Source organism: Pezoporus occidentalis, unplaced genomic scaffold (genome assembly GCF_034315485.1).
Source record: "Pezoporus occidentalis ecotype Australia unplaced genomic scaffold, CSIRO_AGI_Poc_V1 ctg86, whole genome shotgun sequence".
Classification (NCBI taxonomy): domain Eukaryota; kingdom Metazoa; phylum Chordata; class Aves; order Psittaciformes; family Psittacidae; genus Pezoporus; species Pezoporus occidentalis.
The window spans coordinates 9,147,298-9,165,539 of record NW_026916220.1 but is presented as its reverse complement, the minus strand read 5'-3'; the positions used below and the strand labels follow the sequence as shown (position 1 = coordinate 9,165,539).

Below are 18,242 nucleotides of genomic sequence, written 5' to 3'. Positions count from 1 at the left end.
TCTTTTTTGTGCGTTTTTTCTGTTTTTTTTTTTTTTTTCCTTTTTTGTTATTCTTTTTTTTTTTTTTTAGGGTTTTTTGTTTTGTTTTTTGTTATAGAGGCACATTACAATGATGAAAATGGCCCCAGGACTTTACTGTTGGTATATTTTATACTGTTAGGAGAACACAGAGTTTCCTAGAGAAAGGTGCCAAGTTTTTCATTATCAAGGTCTCATCTTCATCCATATTTACACCTGTGTGATTGATGTCACTGATTCTTGGTAACCGAGATTCACACAACTGATATTTCTCTTTAAAATACACATATGTGAAAAAATCCATCTGTTAGCTCAGCTAGTCTTAACAATATCCATGCGTGGCTATTACATGTAGCACAGTCCTGTCATTTGCAAGAGATGACTACCTACTTTATCTTGACTTTATAAAATACAAAATACAATCATATACATCAAAAAATCCTTCTGCTTTCCGCCATGGACAAGAAAAATGTTCCAATGCCATAAATATTTTTTTTAAAATTCTGCCAATCTGACTGTACCCCTTTAAGAGCCTTATGGATGTGCCCTACTTTAAGAACTTGACCATGAAAAACTTGGGACCCCTTACACGTTACACATTCCATAACGCACTTCAAAGAAGAACATTAAATACCTTGTGACTAGAGTACTGTTTATTTCATAATCTAAACAAACACTGCAATACAGTCTATACTTTTCTACTTGCAGACTTTACAACAATTTTTTTAATTAAAACAATCTGCATACACACAGAACATGCATGCTTTCTAACATCAGTAATGAAGGTAAGAAGAGTCAGTTTTCATCATCTTCCTGTTGCCTGTACTAGAAAAATTACTTCTGTTTTCACTGTAGTTATGGCAGTGTGGCTAATGACGCAAAGACTAGAGCACAGTTTTAATCCCTGCACAGAAAATTTTCATCACAAGCATGCTGATGGTGATAAATATTACATGTCTATTAAATGATAGGCATACTTTAATCCCCTTTACTCCCTTTATAAAAGACTAAGTGGCTACATGTAAATGCAGTGAAGCAGATATAAGCTTAATTAATCAGGGTTGATTCAGACTGGCACCAAGATGCAGCAAAGTCCGACAAAGTCTCAGTGAGGTTCTCCATGGGCTACTGATGACCTCCGCCACAAGGCATGTGCCTTCTGCTTTTTGAAAGTGGAAACCAAAAGCCTTGCAGCAAGGACAGTCCTGCAGACAAGACAGACTGCACCGGTGTGTGGAGCTTCCAGGAAGAGAAATACTTCTAGTCCATTAGTGTCTGAGAAAACCTTGTGAGTGGGTTACCTTGCCCCAGGCCGTGCATCCATCCCGCTCCACATAATCCCCCACTGCTCTTCATCGGCCATGTGGCTGTCTGTGGTTTTACACCACTGAGTGGTCGTTACTGTGCACGCCTGCCAAGATGGTGTGGTTGAGCGAGGACGCAGAGCGGTCTGAGCCTTCAGTGGGGCCATTGGCATTCTCACTGCGTTGGCAGCAGAGGATCTGCTTGAAGGTTGCGCTCATCTCCTTGTCCCGGTAGGAGTAGATGATGGGGTTCATGGCGGAGTTGAACTCTGCCAGGAGCAGGAAGAATTTTTCATATGCCAGGACGTTGCACTGGGGACAGCAAACATCAAGGAGCAGCAAGACCAAGCCTGGGGTCCAGCAGATAATGAAAGCACCTAGGAAGAGAAAGAGTGGACAAAACACAACATAACCCATAAATATACTAATGCACCAACACTATGAGAAAACACTATGAGAACCATCCAACTGGAAATGGCAATGGTTAATTTTTTCTTTCAAAAGTATTGTTCCCACACTATTTCTTCACTGACCTGATGAGAGGGATGCCTTTCAAAGATCTGTAAATAGTTATGGGCAGCACATCAAAAGAGAAAGGCATTCCTCCCCTCCTGACACCGTCTGAAACACTGCTTGGCAAATCCATTTGCACTTAAAATTGATAATGAGGAACATTTTTTCCGTTTAGCTAGAGACCTCTGACTAATCAATCCCTTGATCAGGAGAAATGATGCTGCAATTTACTTCTCAAACTAATAACAACAAAGAAAACCTTTCTATGAGTGCTGTGACTGAAGCATCAGTAATAGAAAAAGAGTGGTGCAGGCAACAATTCTCAAGAAAAAGAAAGCCTGGGTCTTGTTAATCCATTTCAGCCCTATTATGTAATGGAAAGTCCTAAACACACATCCTTCTTGCACTGAAATGCCATCCTTCACCAGATCTACTTCTTTTCTTAGTCTCTATTCAATAGAAATTCAGACGCTCCTCAGGCTTCAATAGTGTAAATGCCGAAGACCCCTACCCTGATTAAAATGCTTCCCCCTCTTTTCTCTGCTTTGCAAAGCTCTGAGGGGAATAAAGCCCAGGATAAAATTCAACGTTCAATGCAGAAATGAAAGCTTTTCGCTTTAGTGAGAGTACTGAGTTAAAGGATGCATGCTCCTTGAAAGGTTAAAGAGGTTCTAAACATACTGGGAAAGCCCTTACACCAAATTGTATTTGCCAGAGCGAAGACAGGGCTCCTGACATTTTCCAGGCTTGACTTGACGTGCTTGACTGAGGTGGAAACCAAAGTCTTGTCATCAGTGGTCAGGTTTAGCAGAGGCAGCAGCAATAAGGGCTTCCCAGCACTACCCAGTGAGGATTGTTTTCAGACAGGTTCTCCTGTCACTGTGGTATTTATTTGCTAACATATTGCCTCTATTTTTATTACAGTGATGCTCTCTGCAGATCTAGCAGCTCACTACTGTCAGTCTCTGCAGCACACAGACTTTTTGCTGTGCCTGCCAAGAAGGTGCCAGCTATTTCCAGCTTGAGCAGTGCCAGCTGTAAGCTGTGCAGACACCTTTCTATTTGGATGTCAAACCCACCTAGATTAAACAGAATGTTTTTTGAAGGGCTTTGCAAAGACTCAGGATGTGCCAGGCTACAGACACTGGTTACCAACCAGGCAACCACACACATGCTTTTTTTGTACCAAAAAGCATCCCTAAACTGAGCTTGCTTGCAACTAGTGGTGCCACAGTGCCACTCAATGCCTATTGCTTTGCAGACCAACAAAGCTTGCAAAGGAGAAGATGGGAGGCGAAGTGCCAGCTGCCAGTACAAAGCACCAATGGCGCTGGCCAAATGACTTTGTTAGGGGCTGGCAGCAATTTTGCAGCATAGGGATGAAACTCTCCCACACCGAGGTGGCATCAAACACATGAATCCACTTCATAGCTTTTGTCTGCTGCTCTTTCAGATTACAACTGTCCTAGAAAAGAGTATTTGAAACTCACGCAAAGGACCATGATCTTTTGTCCTTTCTTTGTACCTGCTCCCAGGTAGTAGAAAACTGCATCTCTTTATTTGCAGAACTGTTCACATTGATAGAGAGGCTGTCTTCTGCACAGAACAGCTCTGCTGAGCTGTTTTCCACAGAAACCAAGCCAATTTTTCAAATTCAGCTACTCACTGCTGGAACTGAGCATGTTGTGTTCAAACTCCTAGTTAGAGAGGCAGCAGTGGACTTTGATCCAGCTTGAGCATGTGTCCTGGGTTCAGCAGTAGCAGTCATGTTTCTCTTTCATGGTAGCTGGTGCAGCGCTGTGTTTTGACTTCCAGCCTGGGAACAGTGCTGGTGATACCGATGTTTTCGGTTGTTGCTAAGGGATGTTTACCCTGACCAAGGACTTTGTGAGGCTCATGCTCTGCCAGGGAGGAGGGAAAGCCGGGAGGAAGCAGAGACGAGGCGCCTGACCCAGGCTAGCCAGGGAGGTATTCCATACCACAGCAAGTCATGCCTGGGGGGGGCGTAACTGGGAGTTACCCGGAAGGACACGGGCTTCCGCTTGGGACTCGCTTCTTGGCTGGTGGTATTGTATTCTCTTCCCTTGTTATTTTCCCTTATCATTGTTGTAGTTGGTGGTAGCGGTGGTGATTTGTGTTGCACATTGGTTGCTGGACTGTTCTTGTCTCAACCCCTGGGAGTTGCACTCTTTCAATCCTCCTCCCCATTCCTCCGGGAGTGGGGAAGGGGAGAGCCCCGGGGGGAAGAGGGTGGGGGGGCCCTCGATTGCTCTCCACCCAGCACCACTCACTGGGAGTGAGTGAACAAGCTGTCTGGCTAGGGTTTAAACCATGACAGCATGTAATTTCTTCATTACAGGCTGCTTTGGGGGAACAACATCAGAGACAGGAACACTGCAAGTCATGGGATCTACAGTCAAGGACAAAAGATGATGACAGCATCCTCACCAGGCAGGAGCAGAGAAGTCCAATGTGGGAACAATGGAGCTGACAGGAAAGCTCTCATAGTGTTGTTTAAAGTTGCAATTGAAAGCTTCCAATTTTCCAACATTTTTTTTTTTTCCATTCCAGATCTGTTGTTGAGAAACTAAGTATGCCAAACAGAACATTCTGTTGCTATCATTTTGGGGTATGTTGAAAGCAGTAACAACAAGAAGCAGTACAGTAAGGCAGGTAGCCATTTGCCCCTGAGAAAGCCCCAGAGTCTTCGGCAAAAGTTCATATGCAGCCCACTGTACTGAACACTGGTCTTGGGTGGAGTTTCTGAGCCATTCTGGGCTCCTCAGTATCACAAATAGGTCCAATAACCTATGCGCTGAGGCTTGATGTGGCTGCACTCAAGAAAAGGACTGCGGTTGAGCAAAAGACAAACACAATGGGCTGTCTTCCCACCCAGCTCTGGAAGCAAATCGAAGTCACTATTCTGCAAGTTGTCACCCTGCTGCTCATGCCAGGCCTGGAACTGGGTCAGTGATGCGTTGGCAGCCAGGGAGTGGAGGGGAGAAGAAATTCCCAGCTCCAAGCTACAGACCTGCTCCGGTAACGTAGGCTTTCAGCTGCCTTGGTCCGCAGCTACAGGCCAGGCTGACTGTTCAACCTGTTTCCTCCATGCAGCAGCAGTGGCAGAAGAGGAGTACATGGCAGCAGAGGAGCACACAGCACTCAGGACTGCACCTCTGTGCAAACAGGGCTAGCTTCAAGCGTCTGAACAGACGGCTCATTTGTTATTGGGAAATAAAAGTCATTGAAGCCAGCCCCATTTAATCTAGCGGGTTTTGTTTTCCTTTAGCCCCTGGGATTTTCCTAGCAAAACTTCCCACCATGGTCCTCCAGCTTATTAAGTTAAGCGTTTGCAAATGCTGACAAAACAATGCCTTGTGTTTTCTCACTTGTTATTTAACTGTCCGTACCCTGGAAAACACTGGAAAGCATCACTTATGGTAAGGGCATATTTGAGTTAGGTACAATGCAAGGAACATTAAAATGTCAGGCTCCTGTTACTTCAAATTTAAGAAACATCATCTGTTAAACATGGAATTACTTCTCTGGAAGGAAAAAAAAAGCCTTCTTTTTCTTTTTTCTTACTTGGAGTACTTGTCAAAGAAAAGTGATACTAGCTGCAAGTGAGGTTAAATTCCTCCCTTTCCAGAAATTTGTTGTGCACTGATTTCACCAAGAATGAAGATCTAAAAATATCACATCTAATAAAAGAGTGAGATCCTAAAGCTCTCTGCTGCCATATACTGAAAAGCCTTAAGCATACACCAAACTCTTGATGTATTTTTCTGCCTACGAACAGAACTGAGAGCAGCCTGAAGTACAGTGTGAGTAATTTCCAGGTGCATCTTAACATTTTACAGGCTTTGGTTAAACCCCTTGTTAAAATGACATACAAAGCAGATTTACTGCATGCAATGAATCAATCTGCTCAGCTTCATGGATATGACATTGTCATGCCATGGCACTAGGAGACATCAACATGCATGAATAAAATCACAGACGGTATGCCCTTGGGTGGCTGAAGAGCACTGTTGCCTAGACAGATAAATAGCACCTCAGGGTGACACTTTCAATCCTGGTAATCCTTAGAGGTGCTGGCACTGCATGAAGCTGACCAAACTGTTCAATCACAGAGAGGAACATCCCTGTGGTGTATGGCCAAGGTCTGCCTTGTGTGTCTGGCAGGACAGGGCTGTTTGAAGAATCAGGCCCAGCTATGAGACAGTAAAGTCTGAAGGAATGAGAGAAATCACACTGCATTTTTTAAAAACATTTAAGGATACAAGAAGAGAGGGGTCTCTATAAACTGAGAAGCATGTTTTACAGCAGGAAACCTTTTTAGCATGCTTTTACATCAGGAGTTACAGTAAAACAGTCATGACACTAATCTCGTTTTCTGTTGCTGTGTGATAACTCTCACCCAGGTCTGAAACCCCAGCTCCTTGTGCACAGTCTGTTTTGCTGCACTGTGGTCAAAGTGCACTGGGGGCTTTCTAATGACTATGATATAACTACATTGCCTCTGTCCTTATCTGATGCAGCAGTGGGGATTATATTTCCATGGAAGCTGGATTCTTGAGAACTCCTCGGGTAAGCATGGCACGGCCTCACAGCAAGGTTTGATTGCAAGGGAGTAAAAACTGTTGTAGGCAGTAGGCATATGAAACCAGCCATGATAAATCACAACAAAGTAAGCAACAAAAAACAGCAGCAGAAAAGAAGCTACATGAGAATAAACACTGATAAACTAGTTGCTCATTACTAGGATACTACACTAGATGGCTACTCATGAAACTTCTCATGTTAGTTCATGAAACTCCTTATGTCAGTAGATGAATTTTCTAAGCAAGCACTTTTTATTTGTTGTTGCTGCCTTCTGCCTTGGACAGCGTAAGTCTGCATTTATTCCATGAACTTCTGTTTTCCTCTAACTCACAACAGTAAAGTAAAATAAGCACTTCTGCTCCTGCAAAGTCACACACAGTTGTCCCTCAGAGGCTCTGGTGGGATGCAGCTCTTGTCAGAGCACACCTATTCTGAAACACCCCTTTCCTCCTGCCTAACCATAATGTATCCCTTTTGTGTGCCCTCTTCCACCCATCTTGGGTATAGACCTAGACTTTACTGATTTCTGACATGGCCTCATGCTCACCCTGCAAAATCCTCACACAGAAAACTCTATGGAGGGGAAAAATATGGAACAAGCTAGTTTTTCCATAGAAAAGAGAGAAGGGGGAAAAAGATCTCTCTTGCGTTTGCAGTTTTGTTAAGATTACAGACAGTAAAGCACCATGATATAAAAGACAGAAAAGACCCACTCCAGCTGAACTTCAGGGACATTTATGGTCTGCCACAGTTGCCCAGCTCTCCTTGTCCACCTGCTGTCCTCTCCAAATCCCCTCCTGTTCTCAGAGTGCCACTTGTGATAGCTGGCTACACCATCTATTCCACTGGGACAATGGGGACCAAGACAGGAAAGGACACTGAGCATCACTGCCAGTTACCAAGAAGGAGAAGAGTTTTGCTGCACTTTCTGTAGGCTGAAACCAATGCTATGGAGAGGTGATTTATTTAACAAAACCATAGCCAAGAATTTTCCATATCCCAGTACAACCCTACACTCAGGAGGTAAAGCAACTTGCTAAGCTAGCTGTGGAGCTGCCACACAACTGCATTTCTTTGTGCCCTAGACATCTGAAAGCTGTATCAATAATCCTCATCAAATTGTGTATTATCTCATGTATAGCATGACTAGAGATATGTACTGCATGAAATAGTGCTTATTTATAACTATGTATTGTTTTCCACAGATACAAATATTGAAGAATGAAATGTAAACTGCATGCTGAATTACATATTCAAAAGTTCCATGAAGATAATTTATTACACTGTAAACTTATAGAGTGTAGGAGCAGTTCTGACATAATTTCCCCAAATTTTGCCACAACATTGGTACAATACAACTTACAGTTCTTGGTGGATGAAAACACAGTTGTTGCTGGTTTTTGTAGTTTCTGCTGGAAACAGTCAACATTGGGGTAAGGTTTACTTCCACCCATAGAATTTTTACGTGCAAAAATATGACTACCACATATGGACCAGATCAACAAACGTAAAATAATCTTATGCTAAATATGGAAAATTCTTCATAACCTTCAGATACGAGAGGCTTACCTCTCCACCCACAGACTTCAAAAGGTTTGGGGAGGATGACAGTGAAAGACCGTCCTTGAAAAATACCTGAGGCAGGGGAGAGCAGCATGCAGCATGCCAGTAACAATGGCCTTGCTGAAAAGGGTGTTATAAAACCTCCTTCACTTACTTAAGGTGCCTTTACTTAAGGAAGATGTATGAATTTTGAATAAGAGATTCGTAGCACACTCCTGCAGGTTCTGACTGAGTGTAAAATGCTGCTTTCTCTGACATGGACCTGGGAGACTTTGACGCAATGGCCTCTTTGGGTTTCAAGTCAAAAATTTCTCTTGTGGGACTCTGTGTGAAAGGAAGGGGGTATATCTCCACCAGTGTAAAACAGGTAACGATAAACAAAGCAAAGCTAAGTAAGATCTACATTCATATTCATGCAACAGCATCTTACATGTACTTCTTGTAAGAAGATTTGGAGCAAGAGGGTTGAAGCTAGTAACAGAAAATAAACAACTAGGGGGGCACAAGGGAGGAGCTGGGTGATAGGACCTAAGAGCCTGTCTTCCACAACACTAAATGTGTCCTATCCCCAGGGACCCTCGCTCGTCTCCCATAAGCTGAACAGCTCTGAATGTGCAGGTTATAAAATCCTGACCTCAGCTTTTCCAAGTATTTGTACTCTGCATGAAAAGTTGACAGGTTTGCCAGATTTTTCAGTCTACTGCAGCCATGGTTTGCAAAGGCATTTTAAAATAAACTGTTTCTGCTAGTACTGCATCCATTCCCCAATTTCCTACTTTCTCACAGCTGTAAGCACATGGACACTCGAACCTTGTCCTGAATCCTGTTCTGGGATTTGGAGCTGTTGAGTTGGGTCAGACTTTGCACAAAATAATGGCTGGATCATGTAGGAACAGAGGAATCATGTCTTGCTCCAAAATATATTTCCCCTTCCCAGCAGGAAAACAGTATGTGTATACTTCAAACATCTGACTTCACTTCTGAACTCCTGTGCAGAGAATTTATTTGGTGTTTAAGGCATGGCTATCTTTTTCAGCAAATCACCTCATCTCTGAGGAACCTGACTGCTTCCCTTCTGAACCATTTATCTGGTCTAAAACATGCTAATGGCTTAACATGAAAGCTTCCTTGGGGCTCTGCCTGTGCTCTCTAGCTGGGCTGGGAGGAACAGCAAACCTTGTCCACAAAGGTCTGCTCTTCCCTTTAATCCTCATCAGCTTCTTTCCCTTCAGAAAGAATAAAATAAAGGAAAAAACTGTTCCTAAATCCAGTCTTGACCACAACTGACACTCCTGCTGGCATACAGACTCATTTGCTACAGGCTGGTCTCTGTGCTCTCTGTTCCCTTTTAATGCTTGCATCACCGCATTGCTCCTGTAAATTCACCATTTCAATACTTACTTCTACAAATTCCTCTGTGACATCTTTAGGTCAAAGCCTTCCTTTTAAACAAGACACGCTTTGGCATCTACACCTTCATGTAGGGCCAACTAAAGATACACCTGACCCACCACAGTGTTTCACAGGGTGCTGAAACAACCATTAGCCAATAACACCATTGGCACCACTGCTGTAGCCACATGGCTGCTGTCTCTGAGCATGGAGATGCTCAGATAGAAAACAGCTGTGGTCAGTGGGGCTATGTCTACAGCCATCACGCCGTCCTGCTTCTCAAGGTGGCTGATGGCTTTGGTCTTCTCTTCCTACTTCAGTTTGCAGTGTTTATTTCCATACTGAAGATGAGACACAGTTTAAAGAGATGTAGATAATGATGAGGAGGTTTCCCTCACAAATGGCAGCCATGGGAGTCCTCATGAGCTCACTCCCTGCAGCGCTTTGTGCTCACTGCCACTAGGTGTTAGCTGCCAAGTGCTGAAGGCAGGGTATGCTGGCAGCCTCCTGGCTTTCCTTCTGGAGGTCCTACCTGCTGGGTGTCTTCCCACCTGGACCCTAGATGGCCTTTCCTCAGAGCCTGGCACCAGCTGTGGATATTTCAGAAACTGCACGGGTCTCCAAGCCCCTGCATATGTCTGTAGTATCGGAAGCTTTTGAAACAGCAACAGAGAGAAACATCTGAGGAGGAATGGTAATGAAACAAAACAAACTGAAGAGGCATCAGCAAGCCATCAAAACTGACCTGTTTTATTTCATGGGTGCTTGTTAAACGCTACCCCAGGTTAACACTTGCTTGGTGTCATTCTCTGCCTGCTGCTTGCAGCCCTGCAAAATGAGTTCATTGGTCTCAGGCCTGCTGATCCAGCTGTCTTCAAACATTGCTTGGCTGAGATCTCTGAAGTGCTAATGCAAATGGAGACCAGGATTGTTTTTCAACTGACACCTGCAAACCAAGGTGTTCGAATACCTCTTTATTTTAAACATAGAGTTGTTGTGGTTTTAAAAAACACCTTACAAAGACAACATGTGCAAACTGCTCTCCAAAAAGAAAAGCAAAAGCTTGAGCCACAGTAGTTTTTCTGCATCCATTTGAATCTCTCAGATTAAAAGGCTGTTAAAGAAAAATGGAATTTGCCACTAACGCCGAGACCCGGAAAAAGACAGTGCTGTGCCCACCATCCCCCGCAAAAGAAGAAACTGAGCCTTTTATCTATAAAAAGCATTTTAGACAAAACCAGGAAGTCATTAAATGCCAACAGTCAGGATTCCAACTGACTTCTAAATTCATAAAGATATGTGAAGCTAATCTCTGAATAAAAGCCTGGCTGTTGCCAGAGCAATCTTGAGTATTTATCTCTGGGTAAAGACAGGAGTCCCTGTGGAATTTTGCTGTTGCCAAAAAGCTGACACAAAGAAGAAATTTTGGTGTCTTTTTCAATTTCCAGTCATTCTAGATGAGCCTTTATACTCTGTTATGGTCACAAATGCTGCAACAGTCCCAAATTACTGGTGGTAGCTTGGCTGGAAAAGGAGCAGAATAGCCCAGCTGATAAAGGCTGGCTCATGGTACTTGTTTCCCCTGGGTCATGGTGACACAGGACAAAAGAAAGTAGGCAGCAGAAGTCTGGGGAGAATTAGAAGCAAGAAACTGCCTTTCAGTGCGCACCTAGCAACCTACTTGAATCCTCTAGTCCAAACTCTGCCAGGCTCGTTTTTACAGGTTCTGATTGCTCATGGTCATGACTTGGGGTGTGAGGTGGGGGACGGACCCATCCCTGAGTGGCAAGAGGACGCCATCCTAGGGGTCTGGGAGAGGCTTTCAGGTTCGGGATGTTTGGCAGCTAAAGGGCAACCAGGTCTGGTGGCAACGTGAACATGCCTACGCAAGCGTGAAAGCTCACTGCAAGAGGTCATCTGAGGCAGGAGCAGGCCAGCTGGCACCCTGAAGGCAGGGCTCACAAACTGGACTCTGTTTTGCCTGCCTCCGCAAGGGTATATTTAGCATGCTTGGGACTTGGGTGCTTCACTGCTTCTCTAGTACCTTCAGTTTTCAATCACAGAAAAATCGTTCACATTGAAAAAGCTAGTTTTGCCCAGTTTTCATTTGGAAATCCATACACCCATGCGGTACCTTGGTACTTTCCCGGGGACGGTCACAATGCTACATTGAAACAATACAATTTGTTTAGCAGATTTCAAACAACTTTGGTATAAGAGATTGTTTAATTGTATTTTCTTTTGTTGTTAGGGACATTAAGTGTTACTGGTATTATGCTTGGATAAGCACCGGTTGCAACATGAGTTTCCAAATGAAGCATGGGTGGATGCAATTTAATATGCAAAGGACTGCTTTGATTCTTACACAAGATGAAACTAATAATACTAGAAGAAAAATATTAGACTCTATCTGCTCCCCTAGAGGAGGAAAAACTGTTTCTCCTGTGCTAGTAGCAGACTGTGAATAGGAAAAAGTGTTACTACAACACAGAGATACTTAGAATGACTGTATTCTATACCAGGTCTACGTCAACAGCTAGCTGGCTAAGCTGTCGCAGACACCTCTCAAGCGAACTGCATCAAGACAGTTACACAAAACAGTTTTAAGAAGCACAATCCACCGTGCAAGCTGTGCTCCTCTGGTAAAACAGAGCACGAGCTCCACAGTGATGTGTACAACAGGGGAAGGGCCCTCTTGGTTAAAGGAATGTCACTCTAGAATAAATCTTCAGTCTCTCTTTTTAGATATGTTAGGATAGCCTCCTTCGCAGCAAAGCCTTCTACTCCTCATCTGAATGTTAACAAATGAAAATACTGCCTTAAAGCAGAAGCAGCCTTGGACAGACTCTACACAAACAAGTACAGTAGGGTAAGTCTCCTGTATACCTCATCACTCAAGCACTGTCAAGGCCATATGGTCCTTGCTCAGGCTATCAGTGACACAGTGAGTCTACATAGTGAGGCATCTACAAATAGCAATGATAAAACAGAGCGATAGCAGACAGACGTGGCATTGCACTTCACAAGACAAGCCGAGTGAAGAGCCACCGAAATTTTGCTTTTGATAAGCATATACTGACACTTCATGAGAAGGGTGAATTCCAGGTTTTAGCACTTAATTCTATATGTACTCATTTAACTCTGTCTATATGAGGGTGATAACTTGGGCAGAAAAAACAGCTTTTGGTCTGTGTTTCCGCACTGAAGATGAGAAACGGTTTAAAAAGATGCAGCTAGCTCTTGATTCTCACAGATGCCTCTGAATTCTCTCAGAATACCTAATTTTCCCTGTCTAGACAAGATGACATCACCCTGTAACTTAAACCTCAGGTGTCAGGAAGAATGAAAGATTAGTATTTTATCAACTTCTATGATGCCAGTCTCTGGATTCATTAAAATATAATCATGCAGAAAGAAGCACTGCAACAGTGTACATTGGGTACTTTTTCCCCGTGAGAAGGGTGTTTACTGTCCTGCAGCATATAATTTTACTGTGGGAATGACAATATTTCCCATACTTAAAATAGGAAAGACAGTGAACAAGTCTGGAAATATTTCACTGCTGGTAGTAAATACCTAAATTCCAGTGGCTGCTTCTCTGTGATTGCCTTTGTATTTACTGCGACAGGATCTATACTGATTTAAAGTCCTCAGGCAAACACAGAAGACAGCACTGATACAATTTAGCCTTTATTTCAACTCATAGCTTCAAGAATCACGCTGCCAAACCACACATTATACTGGGCGAAACAGGTGTGTCTTCAGCTAGCCCTTTCTCATCAGTACACAGTTGTGGAAAACCCTGGGAACACAGCTATTGTGTGAGTGATGCTTTACACAGTTCTGGTTTATATCATTAGGTGAGGACAAGCAGGCAAAAAACAAAGCAGGGCAAAAATTCAGAATGCATTAAGACACCCTCAGCACTACAAACAAGGGAATCCCAGTCCCATCCACTTAAAGGGTTAGCTATTAAAACTGTTCCTGGGTTAGGTGAGTGATGCGTCCTCTCAGTATGACTGAGTTTTCCCTCAATTTCATGCATTTGGTTCAGCATACTGAACTGGTCCTGATGTTTCAGCTGGTATTTTGGAACAGCGCTCTACCTCTGACAGTCTGCTGTAGTGTTCTAAATTTTACCCCTGCTAAGCAAAGTATGACATCTAGAAGTGTCCAAGAACAGTGCTTGCACTGTCCTAGTGCCACATCCTGAGTCACTGTGGCTTGAAGATTTCTATATAAACAGCCTCTGAAACCACAAAATAAGAGAACTATCATGCTATTTTGAAGGTTGCTCAATTTGCATGTTTCTGAGGATGTTTCTTTGATCTCTGGCACACACTTTGCTCCAGTATACCCCAAAAGGCCATGGATTTTTGACTATGATAAAAAGGAACAATAATAATGAAATAAAGACAGGAAAAAATGCACTAAGTCTTCTCATTCGCTTCATTTACTCTCACCTATTCATGAAAGGGCAGCTGTATTGCAGCTGAATACTGAAGTACTTTCAACACCCAAACTGAGCTGATTCCCAGCCACCTACATCTCTTTCTGGGGTGTTCACGAGAAATGCCAGACAAAAGGGACCAGCAGGTCGAAGGAGGTGATCCTGCCCCTTTACTCTACTCTTGTGAGACCTCACTTGGAGTATTGTGTACAGTTCTGGTGTCCTCAACATAAAAAGGACATGGAACTGTTGGAACAAGTCCAGAGGAGGGCCACGAGGATGATCAGGGGACTGGAGCACCTCCCGTATGAATGAAGACAGGCTGAGAAAGTTGGGGCTGTTCAGCCTGCAGAAGAGAAGGCTGCGTGGAGACCTCATAGCAGCCTTCCAGTATCTGAAGGGGGCCTATAGGGATGCTGGGGAGGGACTTTCATTAGGGACTGTAGTGACAGGACAAGGGGTAACGGGTTCAAACTTAAACAGGGGAAGTTTAAATTGGATATAAGGAGGAAATTCTTTCCCGTTAGGGTGGTGAGACACTGGAATAGGTTGCCCAGGGAGGCTGCAAATGCTCCATCCCTGGCAGTGTTCAAGACCAGGTTGGACGAGGCCTTGGGTGATATGGTTTAGTGTGAGGTGTCCCTGCCCATGGCAGGGGGGTTGGAACTAGATGATCTTAAGGTCCTTTCCAACCCTAACGATTCTATGATTCTATAAATCCAGTCCCTATTTACCAAACAAGGAAGGAAGAGGCATTAACATTGCCGCTTTCTCTGTAGCATGTCTCAGCTTTGTCCTGGATCTTCTGCTGCTGGACATGAGCGAGCCGTCTCCATTCCCACTGAAATCCTGGCCTCTCTAATGAGACTGCCAAAGACCACACTAATTATTTTCTACTGTCACCTGTCTTCAGGCCCAGAGGTAAAGCCAACTCATCTCTCAGACAGAGAAGGCACGCTGCCGCCCAGGCAGAGCTTGCAGCCATGCTCACGCAAGCTCTCCCCATGGACCTGCTGGGCAGCATGCTGCTTCTGCAGGGCAGGAACTTGAAAATACTTCCTTTGCTCACCCTCTGCTTGCCAGGGACTTCAGCCCTCAAGGGATAAGGGATTTAAATGCCACACAATGTAATATATTTAGCAGTTGAAAATGAAACCATCTAGAAGTTTTCAAAATACAAAACACAACTTAAACAATTCTCTGAGATGCAGACCAAGCTATCTAGTAATAACTAATGTCGCTAATATGTACAGCAGGGCAGTACTTCACTTTTTAAAAGAGCTGCTAATAACAGTTCCACCAGATGTGGCAGATCAGCTACGTGCAGTGGGGGCCACACCAATGCCTGCCAGAGGCAGAAGATAACTGTGAAAAGCACTTGTTTCACACTTAGCCTAAGACTGCATCCACAGAATGACAAAGCAGTGCCATTCAAAAAGCAAGCCCAATTTGTTCTGCATGCTCTGATGGCCCTTGGATCCATCTAATCCCCTCTGATTGATCCTGCACACTATGCCCACCAGTCACATCTGCACAGCGTGATGCTCTGACCACTCCATGGTAACAGGTTCTAGATGTCTCCTTAAAGAAAGGGGACAGCATATAAGCAGGGAGCCAGCTGTCAAAGAAATTGTCAGCCTACTGACTTTCAGAAGCCGTTGTAAAAACAAACATTTGCAAATGGTGTAGCTGCACTGAAAGCAGGCCTTAAAAACAAAAACAAAATTCTCCTCCACACTCTCTCCATGGAAAACAAGAAGTTTCTGCACCATTATCAGTCCTCAAAAGAAGTTTTTAGTACATCTAGGCCATCTACTGTATTGCATCATTTTGCTTTAAACAATGAAGGCTTGTAATCATGGGCACAGGTTATGAAATAGAAAGCCTACCTAGCAGAACATCAGCTACTGTGCCCCAGTGAAAGGGGAACTGAAGGACCAAGACTGCTACTGAACCATAAAGGCAACTTTCAGCCTGAGATCTGCAGTTCACCTATGAGGCTGAGGGGCAGCAAACTGACAGACTAGCAAAAGGGGTGAAACAGCTGTGATCATTAAACAAGACACCTTCATGTTCCTGCTGCCAGCTTCTGAATTGCTCCACGTTAAAAACCCTACAGCACTAAGCAGCCAGGCTGTGCCCACCAGCATTACTCAACGGCACCAGCACATGTCCAGGAGGTGAAACCTGGGGCCACTTGAAATATGTTTTATTTCAATGCTGGCAAATTAAAGCACCCACGCTGAAAACTCCTCCTCCAGAACACACACAAAATAGTGCCTGCAGGATCATTCAGATGTGTTAATTCATCACTTTTCACAGTAGTTTAAATCAGATTATTTTGGGGCAGCCTTCCAGTATCTGAAGGGGGTCTATAGGGATGCTAGGTAGGGACTCTTCATTAGGGACTTTAGTGATAGGACAAGGGGTAACGGGTTCAAACTTAAACAGGGGAAGTTTAAATTGGATATAAGGAGGAAGATTGTGAATGCTTCATCCCTGGCAGTGTTCAAGACCAGGCTGGACGAAGACTTGGGTGATATGATTTAGTGTGAGGTGTCCCTGCCGATGGCAGGGGGGGTTGGAACTTGATGATCTTAAGGTCCTTTCCAACCCTAACTATTCTGTGATTCTATGATTCTATGAGACACACTGATATATGAGTTTGCCAGATTCGTGCAGTTGTTTTTTTAGCAGATATCTGTGGATTTGCGCCTAAAGCAAACGGGAAGCTGCATGACATAAACTGAGACCTTTAAGGAAAAGGCCCTTCACTGAGGAATGTTTAGGTTAAAAAAAAAACACAACACAATTAGTACATTGTAAGCAAAGTGCTTGCAAATTCCTTCAGTACTTGCTTCCAAGAAGTACTTCTGCTGCTCTAAGTGAAACACGGAGCTTCTTTACCTTTTTTTTATTCAGAAAAAAAAAATTAACCCCCCGAACTATTCAGCAATACACTGAAGAAGCCAGTCAGAGGTGACCTCATTTTTTTAAAGATGTTTTAAAAATTAAAGGAATATTGAGGCAACACTGAGGTGAACTCCAACACAGCAGCAGTGTGTAGGGGATGTGCATAAAGCGGAAGCCCTGATGCAAACTCAGATTAGGCTTTGCTGGACTTCATTTCAAGCTACTTGCCAGCTTCTCACCAGTTTTCCACAGCCTCAGAAGAGTGGCCATAACACAGGCAGGCTAGCAAAGCTAGGGATGAATGTAGCAAGGCAGACAGGCCGTATCTGCGCTGTAAGAAAAGTCCATGCCTTCAGCTGCTTGTCTTTACTAAGCAGGCTTTGCAGCCAGGGGATTTACCAGTGCTGTGCCTCAAACAATACATAGCCAAACCAACCAGCAAAACAAGCTTCAGATTTGCTGGGTTCTTTTTTTTGCTGCTCTATTGCCCATTGCTGTGACTGTCCACTGACATCAATGCTTTGTATGTTACTGCAATTTGGTATACATAACATTCATAACAGGACAAAAATGAAGGAAAAAAAAAGGTGCCTCTAATGGATTCACAGCCTGGGTGTTCCTCACTTCCTCCTCCTTATTCTCCATCACAGAATAATACCTGCATTCATCAGGCTTACTTTGGGCAGGAGTTCAGGGTGAATGGGAGAGGGTTGCATGCAGAGATCTTCCAGGATTCAGCTGTGGCTGTCAAACACTGCTGCTAGAAACACATCTAAGCTTGAATGTTGCTGCAATGAAAGCATTTTGAGTGGAAAATTCAGTCATTTATAGTAGATGGTGCAGGGCGCAGGCAGGAACAAATACATCAGAAAGCAAGGAAATGAGTTTGTTTGTGAAATGTGGTACACACTGTCAGGAGGCTTTACGATAAGGAACAAGACGACCACATACAGTACAATGAGCACAGGGAAGGGAAAGGAAAGGCAGAGGAAGTATACCAACGCCTGCAACAACATTACATATCACTGCAACAGATGCGCGTAAATATTTACACATGCGATTTAAAACTTAATCTTTTCCCCAGAAATACTCTATCGACACGTGTAAAACAGATTAAAAGAGACAATCCCAGAAGTTGTTTAGAGCAGAAGAGGGCCACATGTGGCCTGTCAGTTCATCCTCTTCTCTAGCTGCACTTCTTGAATTTCATGACACTATAGAAAGCTGTCCCATTAAGCTGGCATCACAAGAACATGAGCTGTCTCCTTCCTGTGCTGAATAACTAGCAGCAAAAACTTGCTGATAAAACCCTTCCCTGCCACAATTCTTAGCTAATTTTTCTGGGAACACTCATACTTAATCTGTAAGATGCTAAACAGGGAAGAATGGTACTAACGTCTCTCTCTGGCTTATTTAGCACTGCATTGCTTTTCAGAAGCACAGTGTTATCACATGGCATTTGTTTGTGTTGCCTGGCTTCAAGG

The 18,242-nt window shown here is 43.7% G+C and overlaps 1 protein-coding gene across 3 annotated transcripts in view; it reads right to left on the bottom strand.

The window, feature by feature from the left end:
• Positions 1 to 651: 651 nt before the first annotated feature.
• Positions 652 to 18,242, bottom strand: part of LPAR1 (lysophosphatidic acid receptor 1) — a 73,305-nt gene continuing 55,714 nt past the window's right edge. For all 3 annotated transcript variants that reach the window (XM_062604368.1, XM_062604366.1, XM_062604367.1), the window contains one exon: positions 652 to 1,699. In XM_062604368.1, coding sequence (XP_062460352.1) covers positions 1,398 to 1,699 — 302 coding nt within the window. In that variant the 3' untranslated portion in view covers positions 652 to 1,397. The remainder of the gene's footprint in view (positions 1,700 to 18,242) is intronic.